The 23,469-nt window shown below is 40.2% G+C and overlaps 1 protein-coding gene across 1 annotated transcript in view; it reads right to left on the bottom strand.

Moving 5' to 3' along the window:
• The window catches only part of inpp4b (inositol polyphosphate-4-phosphatase type II B), a gene marked incomplete in the record, with an annotated part of 103,360 nt that overhangs the window by 76,912 nt on the left and 2,979 nt on the right, over positions 1 to 23,469 (bottom strand). The window contains 1 exon segment of the mRNA XM_035659923.1: positions 21,435 to 21,551. Within this exon segment, the coding sequence (XP_035515816.1) occupies positions 21,435 to 21,551 (117 nt within the window).

Genomic DNA, 23,469 nt, shown 5'->3' on the forward strand with positions numbered 1-23,469 from the left:
GAGTGAGTAGGGACACCCATCAATAAACGAAGGAGAGAGATAATTCCGAAGACAAACACACACTAACACAACACACACACAACTTTCTCTCTTCTCTTTCAACCAGCCTATGCCAGATGTAAGCATCCACATACAACACAAACACAGGTCTGCACCGCAAGTAACCACCATTAATGCTAGCTTGTTGCTGCAGAAACAGGAGGGGGGGGGGGGGGGCTGAGTCCGTTCCAAGGACACAGGCTGCTCCGAACAAAGCTAAAACACAGAGTAATTAACAACAGGTACAAAAGGTGATTCCACATATTTCATCATACTTGGCAAAAAATATCTTAATTAAGTGTTGTTAAGCTTGTTTACACTCTTTTCTGTGAAACTGAGATATCATTTCTAGCCCTTTCATTTACCAAACTTAAGTTTTTTTTTTCTCCTAGGTTTTTACAAGAGTGTCAGAACAGTGAAGTGACGATACGAAACAAGACCATCCATTTGTGTCTTGTCTCAGCCTTTAGAGAGCTGTCAAAGGCAGCTAACAGGATTGTGTCTGTTTTTTGTAATGAATGGAAATGAGTTGCATGTATTGCGAGCAAACACCAGAAAGCTTCCACACACCTAATAGAGTTTTACTCTGCACCTTATAGAAGACAGAGCGCAAACAAAGTCAGCCTGTGAAAATGGGATATACCAATCTGACATGGCAGATCAGTATCAGCCGTCCGACCTAACTTATCAAGCAGCTTGGGTATCAGCCATGACTAGGGCTGCAAGTAACAATTATTTTCCATTATTCATTCAAGATTTCTCTATAAGATGTCTGAAAATACCAAAAATGCCCATTGTAATTCCCCAGAGCCCAACATGGTGTCTTAAAATTTCTCAGTCCAAACACAAAGATATCCAATTTACTTATGAAATATGACAAAAAAGCTCTTATTTGAGAAGTTGAAAGCAGAGAATGTTTGGCAAATTATACACACATTATACACCAATCAGCTATAACACTCTGACATAACACTGACATCAAAGTCGCTTAAATCCTTACCACCATTTTTCCTGCTTCTAACACATGACCTTTAAGGAAGAAATGTTCACTTGCTGCCTAATATATTCCACCCACTGACAGTGCCATGATAACCAGATAATCGAGTGTTATTCACTTCACCTGTCAGTGGTCATAATGTTATGGCTGATCGGAATATTTGCCAATTTTGTCTTTCTACTAATTGATAAATTGACTTATTGTTTTATCTCTAATCATGACAAGACAAATCCACTTAAATGAAATACAGTGTCTTTGTCAGTAATATTGTAAAACTCTGTCTCTGCTATCAAATACATTTATTCAGTGACAAAGGGGCGCCAACTCATTTTTTAATGTCACAGCAGTACAGCAGTATGTAAGGTTGTTACCTTACATAAAAAGGAGTTCCACACAGTAAGGTATTCAGATTTTAAATGTGAAAAATGGGGAAAATTGGGAAAAAGTGAGCACTGTTATTGAATCCAGAGCTGTATCATCTTTGAATAAAAGTTGGATCAGTTCGTCTCTACTGTGAAATATTTTAAAAGCATAACAAAGGACATGTAACAGTGTCATAGAACTAGGGTCATATGGTAAAGAGGGCATGACTGATGAGAGGCAGAATGCTGAAACACAAGTCACATGACAGTTGCATTCCCTGTTATAAAGCCACAGACATGAATCATTGATTTTTAGATTCATGATATATTGTTTCTGGCTGAAAATATTATAAAAGGCTGTTTTGAGTTGGCACTAGCATGGTGTTTTTCTTCACCTTTATTCTATCTTTTCTTTTATTGTTTGGCTATCTGGCTATAGTTTTACCTCTAATCTTGGTTCCTTCCTCTTCCTACCACTGCACTGCTCTTTCTCTCCCTTCTTCGCTTTCTCTGCAGTCTCCTGTATCAGATAAAAAAGGGCATCCTGTCTACTGACCTTTTCTCTCAATCATTTCCTCCTTGAGCATTTTCCTGCTACCCCATACGAATTCTCACATGCTTATGGCAAAACACAGCCCCAAACGCATTCTCTTGCCCCAGCCCACTCACAAGTGGGCAACGGGAGACACACATGAATGCGTGCGCACACAGAAAGAAAAAGAGGAAGAGACCAAAACACAAGGTCTGTAAACAGTGCTATGAGAAAAACCTATAATGCATTATACTGAAACACAGTGAAAGGTTTAAGAAGCAGCTCAAATCTACCACGAAAAACACACAACCCCAAGCAGCATATTCAGTTACAAGTTCACGCAGCATATAGCCATGTCCTTATGAATTAAACAGAGCCAGGACTCCCGGTAGGGACCATTTAATATGTAGAACGTCATGTTCTTAAGCGCTGACGTATCATAGCCAATCCCAGTTAGCCCTGATAACCCAGAGCACAAGGCACAGAAGGCCATTACGCACCGTGGAGGAACATTATATCCCTATGTAGCCATTACTCGCAAGCCGGTACAGAACGTCTGGTAAATGGTCTTAGAAAGCCATTCCTTAGCATCTTTTTATGGCCCCTCACGATGAAGGCTTTAAAAGTAATGAAGCTCTGGGGACCATCTTCTTAGGCAAGATCAAAGTGGCTGTACCACAGAAAATGAGAGAAAGATGGGGGCAAGAGGAGGAGTGGAGTGAGAAAAGAAGACAAATGATGCTCTTCCAGGATCATGGAGGATTGATTATGATGGTCTCGCTCTGTTCCCTTCACACATGCTCTGGCTCTCTCTTTTTTCTATCTATTTTTTTGTCTGCTCTTGCCCGTTCCCTTGACTGGTCCTATTGACCATGCTGGCTGCAAGCTACAGGAGAAACTTTTGATCTATGATCTCCTTCACTACTTTTCAAAAAAAAGTGACAGCTGCTTGCCAGCGAGACATTTTACACGAGCTCAGAGATAAATACACATCCTAACCAAGTGCTCTCGAAAACACACACACACACACACACACAAAAGATCAATCATAGACAAAAAAAATGAAAGACACTTGTGCAGGAGCACGCAGAGCTGACATAGTGTACTACTATGGCAATCCCAGGCATTTGTCTGTGGAGCTTTGAAGGCCACAGTGTCTGCCCATCACTTGGCAGAGGTAAACGGTCCAACTCAAGCTGTAGATCTATTGATTTTCTCCACGCCCTGAGTGACACACACACATAAGACACACGCTTACTCTCTTTCAATCATTCCCTCTCTCCCTGTCTGTCTCTCACTCACACACACACAGACTGCAGAGAATACCTGGAGGAGAGGACATTCATTCACATGCAACGCCAACAAATGACATTTTATATAAATGGCAGCGGTGACAGTTTTGGCACTCGCTGAATAATACGCATCTGGCGAACATTTATGAATATGAACAGATTTATACCATGGAGGTCAGTAGTGTCTACATGAATACACTGCTCCTTCGCTACAAATAGGGCTTAACAAATTGGCCTAATTAAGTCATTAGAGATGTCATGACATGCCATTTATACTAACATGCAAATGTGTGCACTCGGGCACAAAATATGGACACAGTAAGTTCGAATTGACACACTAAGTGAGATCACGCACATAACACACATACAGTATATAACAATATACACACAAGGAAGTACACTTACAGTTATGTTGCACACAATCCAGCAGCAAACAAGTATGCCAGTAAGACAGTGAGAGAAGAGCTATAGAAATGAGGAGAGGTCAACACAAAGAGAGAGAGAGAGAGAGAGAGAGACTGAAATGAAGAAGAGAGAGGGGAAAAGTGATGTTATGTCTTCTTTCTTCCTCTTAATGAGCTCCAGGACGGTCTTCTTACATATCTTCCTCCAGTCCTCAGTTAGAGTAACTCCATGTATGCGATGTATTCGCTCTTTAGAGAGCTGCAGGTACACTGGCTGATACATACATTGTAAACACACACACACACACGAAACACACACACACATATAGACACACACACTGCAGCCTCCGCTGTGACTGAGAACTGGCTAGAGTGAGCTACTGACGCTACTGCTGTTGCTGCTGTGGCTGGCTTGACAGTAAGCGAGACCAGCGAGAGGGAGAGAGAGAGAGAAAGAGAGAGACAGAGAGGAGGAGGGAGCCGCAAGAGGGGAGGGAGTCGACAAATACAAGAAGTCGAGGTGGAGAGGAGGAAGAAGGAGGAGGAGGGTGGAACAACATAGAAGAGGAAGAGACAGAAAGGAAGGAAGGCAAACAATTAATGGGTCGAGAACCAAGATAGCAACACAAAAAAGGGGGAGAGATACAGAAGAATATAGAGAAACAGAGAGAGACAGAGAGAGAGGGAGGGAGGAAGACAGAGACAGAGTTGTGTGTCACACCTCGGTTGCAGCCTGTGACTCAGATGGCCAACAGCAAAGGAAACACTTGTTATGGCTACTTGAATTAACATGAATTCCGACCACACAGCGCAAGGTACTATATGTGTAGGAACGGTGTGTACGCGTACAGATGAACACTTCAAGACACACACTGATATACTTGAGCATCATAGGAGAGGCTTGTTGAAAGGCTCTTTAGATATTTTAACCAACTCAGATATTTACTGACATATGCAGCTGCCACTGAGAGAGAGAAAAAAAACACACCAATCCATTTAAGGACAATGGCGAACAAACCCACACAGCAACGCCAGTGACACCGAGCTTAGGTTTTAACTATCTGGGCTCGAACCTTGGATTAAGCAGGGTTTAATTCACCCATGCTGACACAGGGGGATGAGTAATTCTGGCAGAACAAAGGACACGCTCCAAACCGGCCCTTATCACCCTGAGCAGGTACACAAGCAAACACAATGAGACACGCACACAAACACTAAAGCACACATGGACACACACACCACCCAGACATCTAACATTTGTAAGCACACACAGACTGTAATGTACTAACACACTGAGCACTGGAGGTCATGGTGATGAGTCGTCAGCCATTCTTAATATGGGAGATGGGGTGTGGAATTAGGGAGCGTGGGTGGAAACACTGGATTTGAAGTGTTCTTGCTGCATTCATTACCATAAGGATGGATGACCTGGGTGCCAAGTGGAAGCCAGAGTCAGATACAGAACTCATACCTGCCAAGGATTACCCAAAATGCTTCTCAGTCTGCTAACAAACTAACTCTGACTAGGCAAGCAGTGTTTATGTGCATCTCTGCTGTTGCCAAATTAATTTGTGAATTCTTTGTTAGTTATTGCTACTGTAATTATTGTTGTGTTTTGTGGCCTTTTTTTGTGTGCGTTCCCACTCTAAAAATCTGTGTACAATAGGAATGTTTTTGAATCTTACAGGAACAGAAATATATGTCAATTAACAACATGCATTGAAAATGCTAGATCAAAGCTTTTTGAAAATATAATTCAAGCACACTGAAAACTGGATTTTTTTAAATTATATCTTTTAATGCCCTACTTTGAAGTTCAAAATGTTTGACATATTTTAGAGCAGTCAAACTGAGTTCCTGAAAAGCACACTAAGACTGGCAGGGATTGGTCTTATGTGCAACACAGGGAGCACAAGCTACCTACCACAGTGGAAATGTTTGAGGATGCTGGCTGCAAAAGGAAAAGCTTAAGTACTTCTTAATTCCTACTTTTTTAGCCTTATTTAACCAGCACTCACAGCTGGTTGAACACTATCGCCACTGCACATGCACACACACATTATTCATGGACCTTGGATGAATCTGTAGGCAGTGGATGTGTTAGTCCATGTAAAGATCATTGCACAAATGCCACTGGCAGCTGACGTTCAGACAGAAACAAGGGATCTTAGATGACCAATCACCTCCAAACTCAGACAGACAAAAACAGGTGGTTTTGTTTTCCCCGGGTGAGCTGATGTTCTCATTTTTAGCTGCCTACCCTCGACATTGTCTCTCATTCTTCCCTGATATATTCTTTTCATGATTCTCTACCTTGACCTCATTCGCCTGCTTCTAATCTGTTAAAAAGAAAAAAAAAGAAAAGTCTGCAGACAGACAGAGAAGCAGCCAGACCTGAGCTCACCCCTTTTGCCCATCCCAATCTATTTCTTTATTGAATTACCAGCAGCTTACATGAAAGGGACAACCAAACAGTACTGAATCTCACTTAAAGTAGTCTTACCGTTGCAAGGTTAACGTGTCTCTTTGCACAAATGTTTATAGTGAGACTATTAGACTATTTAGACTTTTACAAAGAAAGGTTTCAAGTATGAGAATAATCTTGTCCTTGGACTAGTATATTTGGGAACCTTTCCCAACTGGACTAGTCTAAAAGTGTATTTTCCAAAACAGGCTTCGCTTCTAGTTCTAGTACGCTTCTAGTTGCAATATCGGTTGTCGGCCATGGTCAGTTCCGACAGGATTTTTAATTGTTCTAAATCTGACCTGTGTAGGGCAAGCATAGCAGGCCCCAGATGCTGTGTACTTCTTGTTATGTTACTCTGGTCCTAAGGGAGTGTGTGTGCACTCACAAGCAATGCAAGGCAGACTTATCTGAGTGTAAAAATACTGATTTGTACTTAGATACAACATACTTTGATGTCTTCTTCTAGTGGTTTTTGCCATCACATGCCTTATTAATCGTTTGTACTATTTTCGTCTGCTTTATGAATAACTTTTGAAATGTATCAAAAGCACCAAATGCACCTACTGTAAAACAAAAAGTATGACTTGCGCAAACATGAAACTGAAACAGGAGAGATGAATGCCTTCTGGGTCTGGTTTTGATAAAAAGAAAGCTAAACTTTAATCTTTTTCAACTCTAGTAAGATTATTGAGTGTAAAATCTTGGAAGTGAGCTCATAATTGGCGTAGCTTTCCATGACTTAACTTCTGTGCTCACATAATTCAGTGATAATTCTTATCTCACTTTGAAGTGAGACAAGTGCAAATTACCATGAGAACACATGGAAGGTTTAAGAAAAATCCATATCTAAACTAAATTGAAGAAGTAGACTATGAGAAACAACAAGGGCTACATTACTGTGCATTATGATTAAGTACTGAATCAATATTTTTATATCTAAGTGATTTTAAAATTGGAGCTACAATGGTGCAGTTTTGTCAATACTTAATGCATTTGCTAGTTTAATTATCCAGCTGTTTGAAGAGTACAGCTCGTTGTGCTGAAATATGGACTACAATGACAAACAAACTCGATCATTATCCCAGCCTATTATACCATCTTTGATAGTGTTGCTCTGAAAATAATAAAGTCTCCATATTTTTGGGGGGCTGGAGATTTTCCACTGAATGAATTTTCCAGTCTTTCTGTGCTATTTTTTCCCATTGTATATCTGCAATATGCCAGAGCAGGACATTTTTTCTGGGAGTGTGAAATATGCTTTTCGATCAGATAATGTCACAATTCATGTGTGTTACCAAAGACAATTCAACAAAAGTGACACATAATCCAAACACAGAAGGAGGTAAAAGAAAGTGTAGATGCAGCTTTCTGTCAGCGCTGCTAGTGGCTGTCATTGGAAGGCAATATGTTTGGTATACTGAAAATACATGTTCTGTAATGTGCAATATCCTGCTTCTCAAAAACATTTAAAGAGACAGACTTTCTCCACTATTAGAACCAAGAAGATATTTTTGCACCTGACTCAGAGACTTGATTGGACTTTTTCAGCCTGAAAGGTAAATACTCACTGAAAGCCGACTGCTGAGAGACTGGGGAAAGACCTTTTATGATTCCTTCTCCTGCAGTTACTGTAAGTACAGAGAGATCTACAGAGCCATGTATGATAAACGGTGCAGAGCGGCCGACAAGTTAATATCCCTCTTTCTCACAAAACAGTTTAAGATTCCTGAATATCTGTGATTCTCTGTCACAGAAGGAAGACGAGTTGCGAGGAAAGACAGCAATACAGGCTAAGTGTTCATACATGCTCTCACATACATTCTTCAGCTTGTCAACACTTGCCCCCAAACAAGAAGCCTGTCCTACCGCTCTATTAGTTTTTCACATTTCCCTCCCTCTATACCTGCTCTTGCTTACTTAATCACGTCTTGGCTGTGTCCTTTTGGTGCCTCGCCAACTATCAGACAGAATCCACTGAGTACAGTCTTACACCGGGCACCAAGAATGATAAGGATGTGCCTGAGTAACAGTTAATAGAAAATCAAATTCCTGCATCCATCCGTCTATCTATCTCACAGACAAAGCTGCAGGTAGGAGAAAATAAACTCTAGTTGTGGCACATGCAGCCTGTCCTTGGTACACTGGAAGCACACTACCAATGCCTTACCCCCCACACTCTCTCTTCTTTGGTCCATAAACTTTAATGGCTAACCCCACTGCAGACTAGGTGATAAAAATCAAGGCTCCTTCACTCACAGTCTGTAAACATGACTTGGTAGCAGGTCCAAAGACTGTATAGCCCCATTCAAATCCCCTCCACTGACTTGAGTACTATATTTAAATTACAGCAGGGCAAACACACGCAGGGCAAAATTGGAACTGTTTTGATAGAGTTGCATTTTAATAGACCCTTTTCGTCTCTGTGAGCAGATGAGACAGATCCATATGATCATTCATTGTACATTATGCAAGTGTTTATTATCAACTAGTCATTGCAAGCTGCTATCAGCTAGACCTGACGGAAGGTCTGGTTAGCAACTTCCCCTTCTCTGACTCTGCGGTTAAACTTGAAGTCCTCAAATGCAGCAATAGAAGGATGTTGCATGCAGAGTGGAGAAATGATGCACTTTATCATTTTATCACTCACAAAGCATGTTGCTAAGCCTAACATCCTGTTTGTCACGTCATCTCTGTTATCTTGTTTGTGGTGGTAGTATGAAGCTTTTGGTGTCTTGGACCAGGAAAACACTTCTCAGACAAACAATAGCTGAATGAAGCCTGTAATTTTGTGTGCAACAGAGTTAGAACATAGGGTTCTATGTAGTAATTTCCTTACATACCCATGGATAGATAACAGGGAATGTGCAGGTTGCAATTCCCTGCCCTTATGTAACAGTAAGAAGCTGCTAGCTCACCCCCAGGCCTGTAAGGCTACAGGCTATGCTGGGTCTCTCTTTTCTACCTCACTTTCTTTCTCTTACACACACACAAACCCACAAACACAAGCACATGCACAGTAATAGTACTATAATATGCTAGCTCATGCCTGAAGTGGTTGATAGCTCTCTTCTTCAGAGAGCAGGGCTATAGGGGCTGTGAAAGTAAACAGCTCGGATCAAACCAACTCTCAGCTCCCTTTGAAGAGTGCGAGACAATTACGGAGATCAATGGTGCAGCCCAGAGGTGGTTAACAGCCTAGACAGGCAGACAGACAGGGATTGATGCCCCGTAATATCTTGAGAGTCTGCTCCTCAATGACTTCACTGTACAGTCAAATCCGAGGTGTGCCGCATCCTCGCTAAACATACATGTCGGAACACAATGGGCTCTGCCCCAAGGATACACACTCTGTACCTGGAAGCATTATCTCTTAGTGTGTGAGATTCAAACACAATTATGTGGATTTAGCTGCTATATATTTCGAGTTGGAGCAGATGAGGGTCAAAGTTGTGTGTGGGCGGACAGTTCTTTCTGCAATATTTCTCCAACAGACTGGTTGTGCTTTAATACTAATGAGTATCTTCACCATAGATACATTCTATCAAACAAAAAACTTTTATTGGAAAATAATACTGAAAGTCATTCAATCTCATGTATTTTTTTTCCTGTGTGTTATGTATACAGTGTTATGTTACTTTTAGTCATCTTTAAAATCATTTGACATGCTAGATACAATGATAGGCAGCATCTGTGTGTGTCACTCATAGTGTAAGTGGTGAGTCGCGAACTCCAGCTTAAAAGCTATGGTGTACTGTGTGGGAGTTTCAGAGTAAGCTCTGCCTCTCATTTCTCGTGGCATAACGTACAGCTAGGTCTATATAGAAGTTGCAGTTTCAGACAACTTGCACCACCTTGACTTAGTAAACAACAAGATGCAGGAAAGAGTGGGAGAAGCGCAACAGCCGCTAGCTATTTTTGTTCCTCTGCACGCCACAGCCATATTAGTTGCCTAAATGACATATTTGCCAGTTGATGTGGAACAACACCAACAAAAGAGCCTTTTGAACTAAATATACTGGTTATGTGAAAGTAGAATTTGTCCTTGGTGGCTATGAGATAGCAGATGAATAGATTCAGAACTGTTTTTTTTAGTTGTGTATACTCATGAATAGCACATAAAATTCTTTTTTTTTTAAAAGGATAAGATCAAAACAAATATATTTGTGTTTCCTGGGGAGGGAAAAAATGCTTCTTTTAGATGTTTAAAGGCTTCCCACCCTCTTTGGGTGTGCAGAGGGGAAACAATGTTGGCTGATTTCTGATTATCATATAATTCCATCTGCGCTCACAGAACAGAACAACAAAGCAGCGACAAGAACCCTTCTGCCCCACACTCATTTAAAAAAGCAATGTGTCATTATCTTCATCAACAAACTTAGAAGGCTGACTGTTGTGCAAGTGGTGATATACTTTAATGTTGGCACCGTTGGCACACAGCGATGATCAGACAGACAGGAGAAAGTTATGCATTAATGTCATGAAATGCTGTGTTATTACATCTATCTCGACTGACCGACTCTAGGGTTTTAATTGCGCGCACCTAGTGTGACTTTACTGTACGCTGAAATCCACACACATGATTCCAAATGTTGCTTGCCCACAGGCTAACGCATGTGCAGGCACACAAAAACTCACACACTGTACAAGACCCTGGCCTGGCTGGCAAGCTCATCAGTGGCTCAGTTAGCCATGGAAAATAGCTGCCTTCAAACACACACACACACATACACAGCCAACAAGCATCAGCACTTTCCACCCGTGCCTCTCAAAGGAAACCATTACACTGCAGAAACCCACGGGAAGCCAGGCAGAAAGGGGATTTTCTCAAGCACTTTTCCCTCTTTCTCCCTCCCCCTCTCTCTCTCTCTCGCTCTCTCTCAAAAAAGAAAAAAACTAACTTACACTAAGCTACTTTTGCCAGCGAAAAAAAGATTACAGTCAGCCAAGCGTCTAATTCACCTGTGACCCAATAATTCATTTGGCTGATAATCTGCTATTGCAGGTGACACTAACAATCACTGATATGATGGGTAGAGAGACGATAGAGGGTTAGGAGAGGTATGGGTTGGGCTGATTGGTGGAGGAGATATTTGATTAAATTCTCAAATGAATAATGCATTATGAAATTGATCCAGACAAATCCCACCTTGAGGAGATTGGAGTAGGATTATACAGGGAAGGGTTTGGGGAGAGGTTATGACAAAGAGGAGGTTTCCTGGAAAGGGGCACTTCAGCATCAAGTGGTTACCTGGTGCTTGATAAGGCAATTTGCCATGCCCCATTTATATGCATGTCAGTTGCATGCTGATAGGACGTACTGTCAGTTACATGCACAGTAATAGATTATGAGAGATTTAGCCTGAATAGTATATTGCATATGTCCATAACCTTTATTCTACTGTGGAAGAAAAACCAAGTGTAAGCAGTTTCTGTTTCATCCTCTTCTTACAATCAATTGCATCCTGATGTATAGCTAACTTTAAGGGAATGTCAGTTGTATCCTATTGAAAGTAATTACCAGGTTATATGTTATAAGGATATCATCTATATAAATTTAGTTATGGAACAGTTTTACATTTTGGTAAATATGTTGTTAAATATGCTTTCTTGCCAAGATGAGAAGATTGATACCACTCTCAAGTCCGTACAGTAAATATGAAGCTGGAGCCTTAGTTTGGCGTTAAGAAAAACACAGTGTGTTGTTTTTACACTTTGGCTTTCATACTGGTTAAACAAACAAGATACAACATGTTGAAAAGCCTTTCAATGGAGCCAGGCTGATTTCCAGTCATCTTGGTAAGCCAAGCTGCTGCTGCTGGTTCCAGCTTCATATTGAACAGACAAAAATGAGAGTTGTTTTGATCTTCTAATTTAGCTCTCAGCAAGATGGGGACCAAGGGTCTTTCCCAAAATATCCCCACAAGTATTCCTTTAATTTTGCTCATATTTGTTTTGCCCATATTTTATTTTTGTGTGGACATGTAAATTATATCTATACATCATGTTTTTTCCTCCTCTCTATTTACTGCACTTAATGCCGGTTGTTTTTGTATATGTCTGAGTGGATATACACATTGTTTACAATGATTACACAGGCAAGTTCAATACCCATGTTCTATCTAAATGTTTTTAAATCACTTTTAAATGATGTGTCTTTTCTACAGAATTAGAAGCAAAATGCAGCATGGTAAAATACTAATGAAAATACACTCAATTCATTGGCACCAAACTCACTGTCTCCAGTAAGGCTTCCTTGTATTACTCATATATAAATAGAATGTTTACTTGTGTTAACTTGTGGCTTTACCCTGGAAAGAAAGGGCGTCTCCTCATAGCAACAGCGCCAGACATCTGCTCAGCAGTTTTTATAAGTAATTAGCTTCTCTGCTTAGATGTAGTTGGTTGCTTTTAATGAGCGTGCACTATTCCAACAACTATTTTCACGAATGACTGCATACACCCTCACAACAAAACCGTGAACTTAATTTCAAGCAATTGTAAATATTAATTGGCACAATGAGTCACTTTATTGAAGTGCATGTCAACACAGTGGCGGGTGGGAAACATAAGTAGTTATCTGGTGCCTTTCTAAATACAGTAAACAGGAGTTTGAAGTATTGTTAGCCAATAAAATGATATCATTACTGTGAGAAAACACTTCTGACGCTCAGGCTGTGGCAAGAGCCTAAAATGTTTTCGAACACATCGCTCCATCATGGCATGTTAAGCTCCTAACAGCCTGTCCATTGGGCTTTTCAAATGCCATATGAGACACATGTAGTGTTAACCTGACATGGCAGAGCGAGTGCTCAGTTGTCAATAAAAATGCTTTAAAAGTGTTTAAACTTTCTATTCTTCAGGGTCGGGGACCATTTATTTCCCCCTCAATTGTCATCCGTCTGGCTTCAACACTTTTACAAGTGTGCTAAAGTTAACAGGATTTTCTTTTTAATAAGAAAAGGCACAAAGAGCAGTTCTTTCAAAGCTTTGAGGCCAATCTCACCCTATCTCTATGGAACTTCATGTTGAAGAAGCACTTCAGTTCATTACTATGTCAAATGTATCAGTCTTATGAAAGGCAAACCCCATTCAAGTTTTGGAGGCTTGCCATAAGTATATATTCAGAATCCATAATATTAAAAGCTGCCACGGTCTTTTCAGTGATGAACTTGATTTGCAGGCTGTGTTCGCAAACAGGACAGACTTTACCGCTCTAATATCAGCCTATTATCTATACATTTTACATGCCACTGGCATCTACAACAGGACTTTCAAGCTGCTTTAATGTAGCTCAAGCACTTAAAGCAAAAGTCTCATCCAGAGGTGTTTTATTTCTGCCTAAGTGAACGCTTCACCAATTATCATACAAGGCAAAACAGGTTGTTCTCTCCTTTCTCGCCTGACGTTTTATCCTTTCACTTTTGCTTGTAATGGGGGATAAAACGCTGAGGCCACGGGCGACAGTAATAGAAGCAATGTTAAAAACAAAATCAGAGTCTTAGTAATGAAGTGAATAATTAGCCAGGCTGTCAAAGCACAGAAATTTCAAGTTAGAAAAAGAAATCAAGGAGAATATATGAAAGAGGATTTCTGCAGACACTCTGATGCCCGATGGCTACAGGGCGGATAAAAGAGAGGCAATTCCCAGATTTGGAGAGGCAACTGGAGGTTCACAGAAGTGTAATTGTGCAATCCATCAAATGCACTCTTTGTTGCCTGCCTGGGTAGGATGTGAAATTAAATGCACATAAATGAGGATAATTTATGGCCAGTTGGAATGGGTAGAATGTGAGAGTGGCAAAAGCGAAACTTCTGTATACAGTATATCATAATCACTGAGACTGCAGCACTTTTCTCTGGTGAAAGTGAGGGTGTTACTACACATCATAGCTGTATGATGAAAGCCAATAGTTTCTCACACACACCCACAGGCGGTGGTGGAATGTAACAAAGTACACATAAGGGAAATTATGTACTTTTTACTTCACTAAATGTATCTGACAGCTTTAATTACTAGTTACTTTACAAATTACAGATTCGTACACACAAAATATATGAATGTGAAGGCAAGTAGCTTTTCCTTGTAATTATTTGAATAATCTTGAGGTTTATGCTTTTGGTTAAACAAAACAAGTACTGTGAAGGTGTCACTTTGTGATGGCTTTCTTCACTATTGAAGAATAAATTCTTTACAACAAACAATCCCAAAACCATTGATCAGTGCGGAGAAAATGATCAGCAGAATAATCAAAAATAAATAAATCATTACTACTATTAGTTCTAAAATAGTTTAAATGAGCTCCACCTCAAACAGCTACAACTGTTACCCTACTTTTAATGCACGACTAATAATAATGATATATATTAGTATAAGACACAAGGGACATTTGCATTAAGTACTTTTAATACTTTAAGTACATTTTCCTGATTTCATACTTTTAGTCAAGGAGTTTTTAGATGCTTATAAAACAGTCTCAGTTTAATATTGATGCCTCTACATGACCTACATACAGTATACACGCCAGACCATCAGCAAACAAATTGGCTTTTCTATACAATTATTCTCAATGCTTACAACCGGGTCAGATTTGGTTGGATAAAAAAGGCCCTTTCTAGAGCCTGTATTTAGTTTGTCCGTACTGAGGAGCCACTTCGTCTGTAGAAATAAATTGCTTAATCTAAAGTAATGAAAACACATCGATTCTTATTTTCAGGTGATTATACGATGATGAAAATATATCTATGAATATTTGATTCCATTTTTGCCAATACGTTTTCCTAAATGTTGCACACTGGGACTTTAAGTAAGAATATGAATACTTCCTCCACCACTGCCCACTAACCACCCTTCAAGTTCCCACTGTTACGATTTGCCTGCGTCTGTGTGGCTCACTTGCCATTGACGTGATTGACAAGTGTCAAACCTGTCACCATCCATGGAGCTCACTCCTCCTCTCTACTATGATTGGCAGGAGTCAGCCCCCTGCTAACTTTTCATAAATGAAATTGAGTGGTTGATTGACTCAAGGGTCAGACAATTGAACCAGCTTGCTAATGAAAGCCAAGGTAGAATTTTCTATCATGCACATACTAACATCGTCAACCTGGAGCTATCTTTGGCATTTCTAGCAATGTAGCACACCCCCTTCATGTCTCAGCCTGACACACCATATATTGTTTTCCTTATAATGTTAGTTCGAGGAAGACAGCTGGTTTAATCCCTAAACCCAGCACGCTAAATCAGTGGGCTTAATCAGATTTATGCATGTTAAATGATACTTTTTCTATAACAATATTTTCATGCAAGTAAAGTGTCAAACATTAAGGTTACAAGGAATGATGGAAGCATTGCTCTGAGATTACATAGGCAATGACATTATCCTAGATGAGGCTCTGAATAAACCTGTATTTTGCAGGAAACTAAAAGACCTAGTTTAATAAGGCAGGGTTCACTGTTATGTATTGACTATCTTTGTGACATTTTAATATACTGTGTTGGTATAACACTAATTGGACAAGAAAATATGCATCCATTGTAATGACTTGTATGCATTAGAACAGTATATCTAATACTAACAGTACCATTAAACTATCTTACATTTTCTGCCTGGCAAGACTGCCAGCTAGCAAGAAAGAGAGAGAGAAAGGTCACTAGTTTGACTAATTTTAGTATTGCCGACTTGAACAGCAGTACTTTTCAGCACTTGTGACATTGGCTGACATTGCCACAATGATGGTGAGGGAAGCAAAGTGGCCATCAGACAAGAGACAGTCCTTATCTGAGGACTGTTACTCTCGTAGGTTATCACTGCTCAGCTGTCCACCCAATCACTACCAAGACCTTTCTTGGATATCTCTGAGATTGGTTCTTGTAAAAGTGTGTTTCTGTGTGTGTGTGTGTGTGTGTGTGTGTTTGTGTGTCTGCGTGTGTCCCCTCTAGCCCTTTCTCAGTGTCTGCTCTGTTTCCCTGTCTGCTTCCATTTCTCTCCCCTCTCTCTCTTTCTGGCAGTAAACTCGTGCACTTACAGAAAATTCCCACCACATTGACACTCATCCAGCTAAAAGCAAGTGGCTGTGCCAAAAATATGTCAAGTCACCGCCTTTTACACATCATGATTATTGACAGGGCAGGATTAACTGAGGCTGGGATTCTCCATACTTCAGCAGTTCATAATTGGAGCGACAATTCACTATGGAACAGTGACTGCTCAAACTGCCTCTTGAGATGTGGCTAATATCTGCCAGTCATACAGTTCTCAAATCACATAGAATAAGCAAAATTAGAGAATTTGCAAGGATTACAACAATGTAACATTGTATATAGTATTGAGTGACTGAAAGCTAACACAATTGTGTATGGGTAATGTACTATCTGTTAAGTGAGTAATTTTAGCATTTAAATGTATGTGGAATTTGAAAATGTTGACTTTTTTTATGAAATCTAATCTTTGTTTCACAATTAAACTATGGAAAATATGTATGTTAACAACTTGTGAAATAGAGTCACAAATATATTTAACTGCAGGAGACAATACTAAATCATCATCCTCCGTAAAGATTACTTGAAGTCCATCTTTGTCAAGCAAACAACAATCGGCGATGTATTGTCTATGTAACACATCAATATTTTCCAGAGAATATTTTAGTCAAACATATATAAACTGAGTTTTTTTGAAGATTATGGTGTGTGTGTGTTACTTCAATATAAGATGGTCGCCCCTCGCGGTGCTCACCCATAGTGGGAAATGTTGGGTCTCTGTAAATAATTTATATGGAGTATGGTCTAGATCTGCTCTATATTAAAAAGTGTGCTGATATTAACTTCTGTTATGATTTAATTTATTTTGAAAAGTTCAAGCGGGAACTCACTGACAAAATCCAACAACACCCCATCCTATCCATGCTTTTGGACTCCTCATACAACCAATATCCAATTTTCTCAGCGGGCATGTGTGTGTGTGTGTGTGGCAAAAAGGCCAGCAGTTTGAGATGGAACTTTGATCAGCTCTTTCTCCATTGCCCTCTGAATCAAAGATATCTAGCTCCATCCCTTTAGTGCAGATGGTGTGTGTGTGTTTTCATCAGGCTGCTTGTGGCGGCCAGAGGAAGAAATGGCCATTATAGCAACACAGTAAAAACCCTCTGCTTGTGTTTTATTTGATTGAATACATTTCATGGCGGCTTTATGGAAATGACTGGACATGCCCCATTTTCCTGTTTTACTCAGATGAGGTCTTTTGTTTGTCACACTACGGTGCACATCACAGAAACCAATCAAAATTCCTCACCATGGCACGTAATAGGAATGCAAACTGAAAACTGCATTACACGTTCATTCCAGATTGCAGAGAGCAAAGGCAGGATAAATGAGGCTGTGATTAGAGAGAAGAGCTCTTCCAGAGGCAGCTGGCCCATCTCTTTATACCACAAGAACACTCAGTAATAGGTTTGCACTGACAACAAACCACAGGTCTGTCATTAGCAGGGTGTCTTCAAGCCTCTTCACAGAGGTAAGTGAGCACAAACCTGATACACCAAACACATACAAATAATCTTATTTGCCTCTTTCATATGCTTTTAACTCAAGCCCGCTATTTATCTCACCTCTCTCAGATGAGCCTTGGTCTGATTTCTGATGAACTTTGAAGATAATGACTGGCTACAGAGATTTAATCCAAGAGCCCTAAATGGTTCGTCTGACCACATCTTCCACTCCAACCTCCAATGCAAATAAAAGCTTTTTACTCAAATCTGTCGCCTGTATTAGAAATGCTATTATCATTTAGTGCTTTCTCCGATGACAGCCAGATACGGCTTTCTTTCATTCCTAATTTAACCAATGTTTGAGACAAGATGCATCAAATTAGTTATACTTTGAATCATCTTTGTTTAAGTCATTATGCTCAAAGATTTGGCTGAGCCTGTGATAAGATTACTTTAAATGAAGTGAACTCTGTGAAGTATATCTCTTTTTAGCCAGAGTAATTTTGTTCTTGATTCAGTGATCAGAATGCGAGCTGAAAGGGAATTTATTGTCCCTTGGAGCCATTCAAAGTGCAGTTGCAGGTAAGACATCAGTGACAAAGTAAGGCTAGCCTGTCATCCTTTGACAACTAGGGCTTGAGGGGGGGATCACTTACACCTGAGAGATATCTAACCCTGTCGTTCTCCTTCTCACACCTCCACTCCCTCACTTATCGTTCTCTCAGACCTGTGCGTGTTCTCAAATATTCATGACCATGCAGCCAGTGTCATCTTAGAATATCTAAATGGGAAGCCCAAGGCAGAGGGAAATCATCCTACTATGAAATTCTCCGGTCCTCTACGAATGTTAAAGCAGTCATCTATAAACCTCGCTCCATCAGTTCCCTCCCCCTCACTGTTACAATTTCTTCCGTTCTTATTTCCACTCCAAAACTCTTCTGGTGAATAGACGACATGGCAATTCAGACAAAATTACAAATTTGCTACGTTTTTAATAGAAATTCAGTGGTTACCATGTGTGCTTTTTTTTTCCATTTCAGTGACAACATCTGCCACTGGACCTGAAAGTGATATGTAAAAGTTTTGACAGCTGATTTGTAAAACACATACACATACACACAAACACAACAAATTGCCCCCATGCTCATTCTCTGTGGGAAAAAAAGCAACATTAAATGACTGAGCCTTGGCTGAGTGATTCCCGATCTGCCACTTAAGCGACTGGGGGCTGACGCATTGTGCCAGCTCATGTTCAGGGTCATGCCTGTGTCACTTAAAGACTCTTTAATGAGACCCAGGCAAGCAGGCTGTGCCCAGCCGAGCGGAGACGAAAGTCTAAAAGCGACCACAGCATGAGAGAATTAAAGATCTCAACTATTGCAAGCCAATGAGTTCTACTAACAGGAAAGGCGAGAGATTTGTGGAAGTGCTACAAAAAAGTCTCTTACGACAAAAAGTTGTGATGCAGCTCATTCATTTAAAAACTTTCCTTCCTGTTGAAGCGTGGTGGCGGGTGGTGGACATGGAGTTGTAGGAAGCTCAACAGGACCTGTCCTGTAAGGGCTGGCTTAGTTCAGCCTTAAGCTCCAAAAGGGCCAAGCTAGAGTTGAAATGGCTTTGTTTGCTGTATCAAGTGATATTCTTGACAGACTGATCAGGTGCTACTGAGACGAGCAGATCACACAGAGAGAGAGAAAACCAAGAGTGAGAGAGAGAGAGAGAGAGAGAGAGAGAGAGAGTGAGGGACAGCATGAGAGACTTTCAAAACCACAAATTCGAAGGCAGTTTAATAAAATATTTTTTTATACAGTGCCTCAACAATATAGTATATTATAAATATTTTTTTTAGGTATCAGTAAAATATTTTTGTGTCCAGGCATTAGCTTGCTTGGCCACGTGTTCATTTTATTAAAACCTCTGGCGGCAGCGCACAGCACAGCACAGCACAAGAAACACTCCCAGGAACGAGGCAGGCAATGAATGGATACTTTATACAGTGCTGAGCTCACATGGGTGTTGTTGAACATGAATATTCAATACACACCTTAGAATAAACCATTGTGTTCCCATTTAAACCAAATTTCTTGTGGGATTATGTTTCAAGGATGAATTCAAAGAGGAAAATGACTCTATAGGTAGACACACAAGGTAATGTCAATCCACAGAAGTGCAACAAAATGTTGTGCTACGTGATAAAACTTGGCTAAAGTAAATTGATTTACAGATTTTATTTTTCTACATCTACATTTAATTAGTACCGCACAAGTAGGCATAGAAGTTTTAACTTTGTTTTCCATTTTATGTTGTTTTTCAAGTAACAGGACATGAGACATGAGGCTCCTTTAAAGAGCATACTGTCCAATTGAGTTTCAATTTCAATGAATCTGTGAACGATTTAAACACTTGATACAAGGAGCAAGCACAACAGCAAACTCAGAGAACACACTCAGAAATTTGGCAAACAAAGGTATCTTGGCACGGCGCAGCACAAAGAAGCAGGATGAATATATTATCCTGTTCCATGAATAGTTGGACGAATATATTATAGCAGGTGGAGTTTGTATTAGCCTCAGATCAGCTCCCCTCTTTACCTTTATTAGCAGCAGACTTCTCTAAGCAGAATACTGTCTCCAGGAGGCACAGAGTCCCATGGCACAAATATACATTGTCCAAAATACTAAGATACGGCACACCAAATATGTACAGTATGCAAGATCAGATGACGTCTCTGTTTCAGCTGAATTTACGTCTCAGGAGACAGAAATTCATGTGAACACATATTGCATGCAAAGTTATTTTAGAAGACAGAATCTGTGCAGGTGTACAGGTGTACAACTACACAGGTGTGCAACTGCACAACCCATAAGACTATAACATGTGTTTGCATTTAATATGGTCTATTGCTTTTATTTTTAAATGAAAAGTGTATATTGAGGAAGTCAGATAGGTATGTTCTGTAGGCTATTTATGTGAATGCATGAACTGACAGCTCCCCGTAATAATCCCATTAACATTCATTTATTTCAGTTACAGAGGAAATGATGTTTGGAGTTGCTTCAAGATAAAAATGTCCAGAGATGTTTGATGGAGCCTGGGACACATCCTCAGGATGCTTCCTGAATGATTTCACTCTATAATGTGTGCAGAGTGGTGTACCAGTCTCGTGTTTAGAAAAACAAAGAAACATTTATACATATTTCAGTATAGCTTGGTGTGATATTTGAAGATTAAAGCAATGAATGAAGATAGCCACACTGTTTGACCTACTACAACTACCACTCCACTGAAATAATGCCCTCTTCAGAGCGGGGATATGACCATCCATTATAAAGTCTGTTTAAAATGTCTGAATCAGAGGGCCCGGCCCATTCTGGATTCTATGTCTGGCTCTCTTTCCCATTCCTACTTATGTGTCGGCTAGTTTTCCCTGGGGTTCAACGCCTGAGGACAGGCTGCTATGCTCAGATGCTCATGGAAGGCTGCACACCCTTTTCCTTCAAAACTCAAGGCAAAGGTCTTGGTCCGAGACTGAGACTACGAATGATTACGAAGATAGTGCCATAATTCACTGTCTGCTATAATTCATCACATAACTCTTTATAGCTCAGAATCTGTAGGATAAATTTAAACATAATGAGATCCTGCTGCAGATTTCTCACAGCTTTTCATGTTCATCCCCTGTAAAGTTTAAAGCTCAGTGCTGCACAACCAACATTTGAAAGATGACGCTGATGAAAGGTGAGCTTCACGACTTGCTTTGAACAAATTCTCATCATTATCTCTCTCTTTCACACGGATTTTCAACATGCAAACATACAACACACACACACAGAGACCCATAATAACTGTTTACTTACTGATTCCTGGCTCTTGTCCTTTGCATCATACACAGTCAGCTTGACTAGTGTCTCTGGGCTAGCAGGATACTCTGAAGGGAAGGTCACCCCCGTCAGAAACAGCGGGTCTTTGTTCGCCTGTCAGAGAGAGGGGCAACACAGAAGCAGGGTAAGATACTGAATGTGTGTGTGCATGTGTGTGACAGTGTGTGCCCTTATGCACATTTGAACTGCAACATACATGTTCATAAAAAAGCAGGAAGCCACAGGGAGAAAATGAGGGAGGGAGACTTTGGTGGGTAAATGAGCCAACAGCTGGGCTCAGGCTGTCCTCCTCCTCCTCCTCCCAGCATTCCTCCCGACTCCCCACTCCCCTGCTGCCTCTCCTGGGCACGAAAAAGGAGTAGATAGAGCTCTCCCAGGTGGGTCTACCTGGAGCTCTGGCTTCCAACTGAGACTGCAGGCCACGGGCAATGAATGTTGACAGGCAAGTTGGCACAGTGGCAGGGTGGCAATGGGATTAAACCAGTGCTCACAGCAGCCTGTGTTGTGTCTTCAAACATACCAGAGGGCTGCATGGCATTAGCTAATATTTACTCACAACTTTTCTGAAATCACAATATCCAGTCATCACTTTTAACTTCTATGCTTTTTGAGCTGCAGGGCTATCCATGGCCTGCAGTGTAAAATTGTTCACCTTAACACAGATGGTACTGGTATTTACTTTAGATGTAAAACCCTCTCTAAAACACCTGCAGTACCAGTAAAGTTAGAACCTGATGAACCTGTTAGGAGGAATTATCTTCAAACAACAGAAGGCATCATGAAATAAGGCAGGTTTATCTTCCATAATCTAACTAATGTCCCAAGTTTCAAGAACATTCTGAAAAAAGGGACATTTTCTGACAATATCAAGGTAATTCACCTTATTTCAACATAGTATTGAGAGACAGGAGATTCTTGTTATTTGCAAAAGAGCCATATGGAACCTCATGAACGGAAGATTTGAAAAGATCTTTTATGATTTTCAGCGTAGTTAGATGCACATATTGTGGCACCTGGACAGATTCAGCAAGTTGAGGTGCATACATTTGCCCAATTATGGCCTTGAGTCAATTCTAGCCTAAACTAAAATGATTTTTTTTTGCAGTGCATAGAATCAGCAATAAATCCTAATATAAGTGACTTTTATTGCACCAGAAGCTGAGGGGATTTTTAGGTGAGATTGTTCAGCCATTTGGTGTTGTCTATTTGAACCAATTCAAAGCACTTTGTGTTTACACTGGGGACTTCCTCTTCCTCTGCTCAGCACTGATGGGCGTCTTTAGAACGCAATCCTTCGGGACTGTGTGGGGACAGGCTGGGAAGTGGTAATGAGACTGATACAGACAGACTGGCAGACATGTATGAAATGTATGATCACACCCTTCAATTAAAAAACATCAGCTGAGAAACTACAATATCTATATGTATATATGTATGGCTGAAATATTCTAACTGGCGTGTTTCACTGCATTTTGTTCACAACTCATCACAGATACAAAACAAAATATTTAATAACTCATTTTGTTGTTAGTTGTTCTAAATTTTGAATCATTAGCATGAACAACAAGCTAATGAAAAATATACAAAAATGATATTATATAAGCAAAATGAGAAGTCAATGAGCGATAACACCGATGTATTGCACAAACTTATAAACATTAGAAGAATAAATCAGCAACATTTTGAGAAGGAAACACATCTGTGGTTGAGAGTTGGTTTGTAGGCATTGGTCTTTCCATTAATCACAGACATAAACATAACATGCGCAATGGCTGCCTCAAAAAGACTAAACATTACGTTAATTTGTTATTAATAGACAAAACAAACGCTAAATGAATGGTAAATCAGCATAACTGCAGCTCAGGTAAGAATGACGCACAAACAAGCCTCAAGTCCTTGCCTACATTAAGAGGGTGTCTGAGGACAGAAAGCTAAAGCATTAAGGGCCCTAAAACACACACAGACAGAATTATGTGTTCAACTGCACACACACACACACACACACACACAC

Source organism: Morone saxatilis, unplaced genomic scaffold, assembly GCF_004916995.1.
Source record: "Morone saxatilis isolate NCDOM2014 unplaced genomic scaffold, NCSU_SB_2.0 Contig17, whole genome shotgun sequence".
Taxonomy (NCBI): Eukaryota; Metazoa; Chordata; class Actinopteri; family Moronidae; genus Morone; species Morone saxatilis.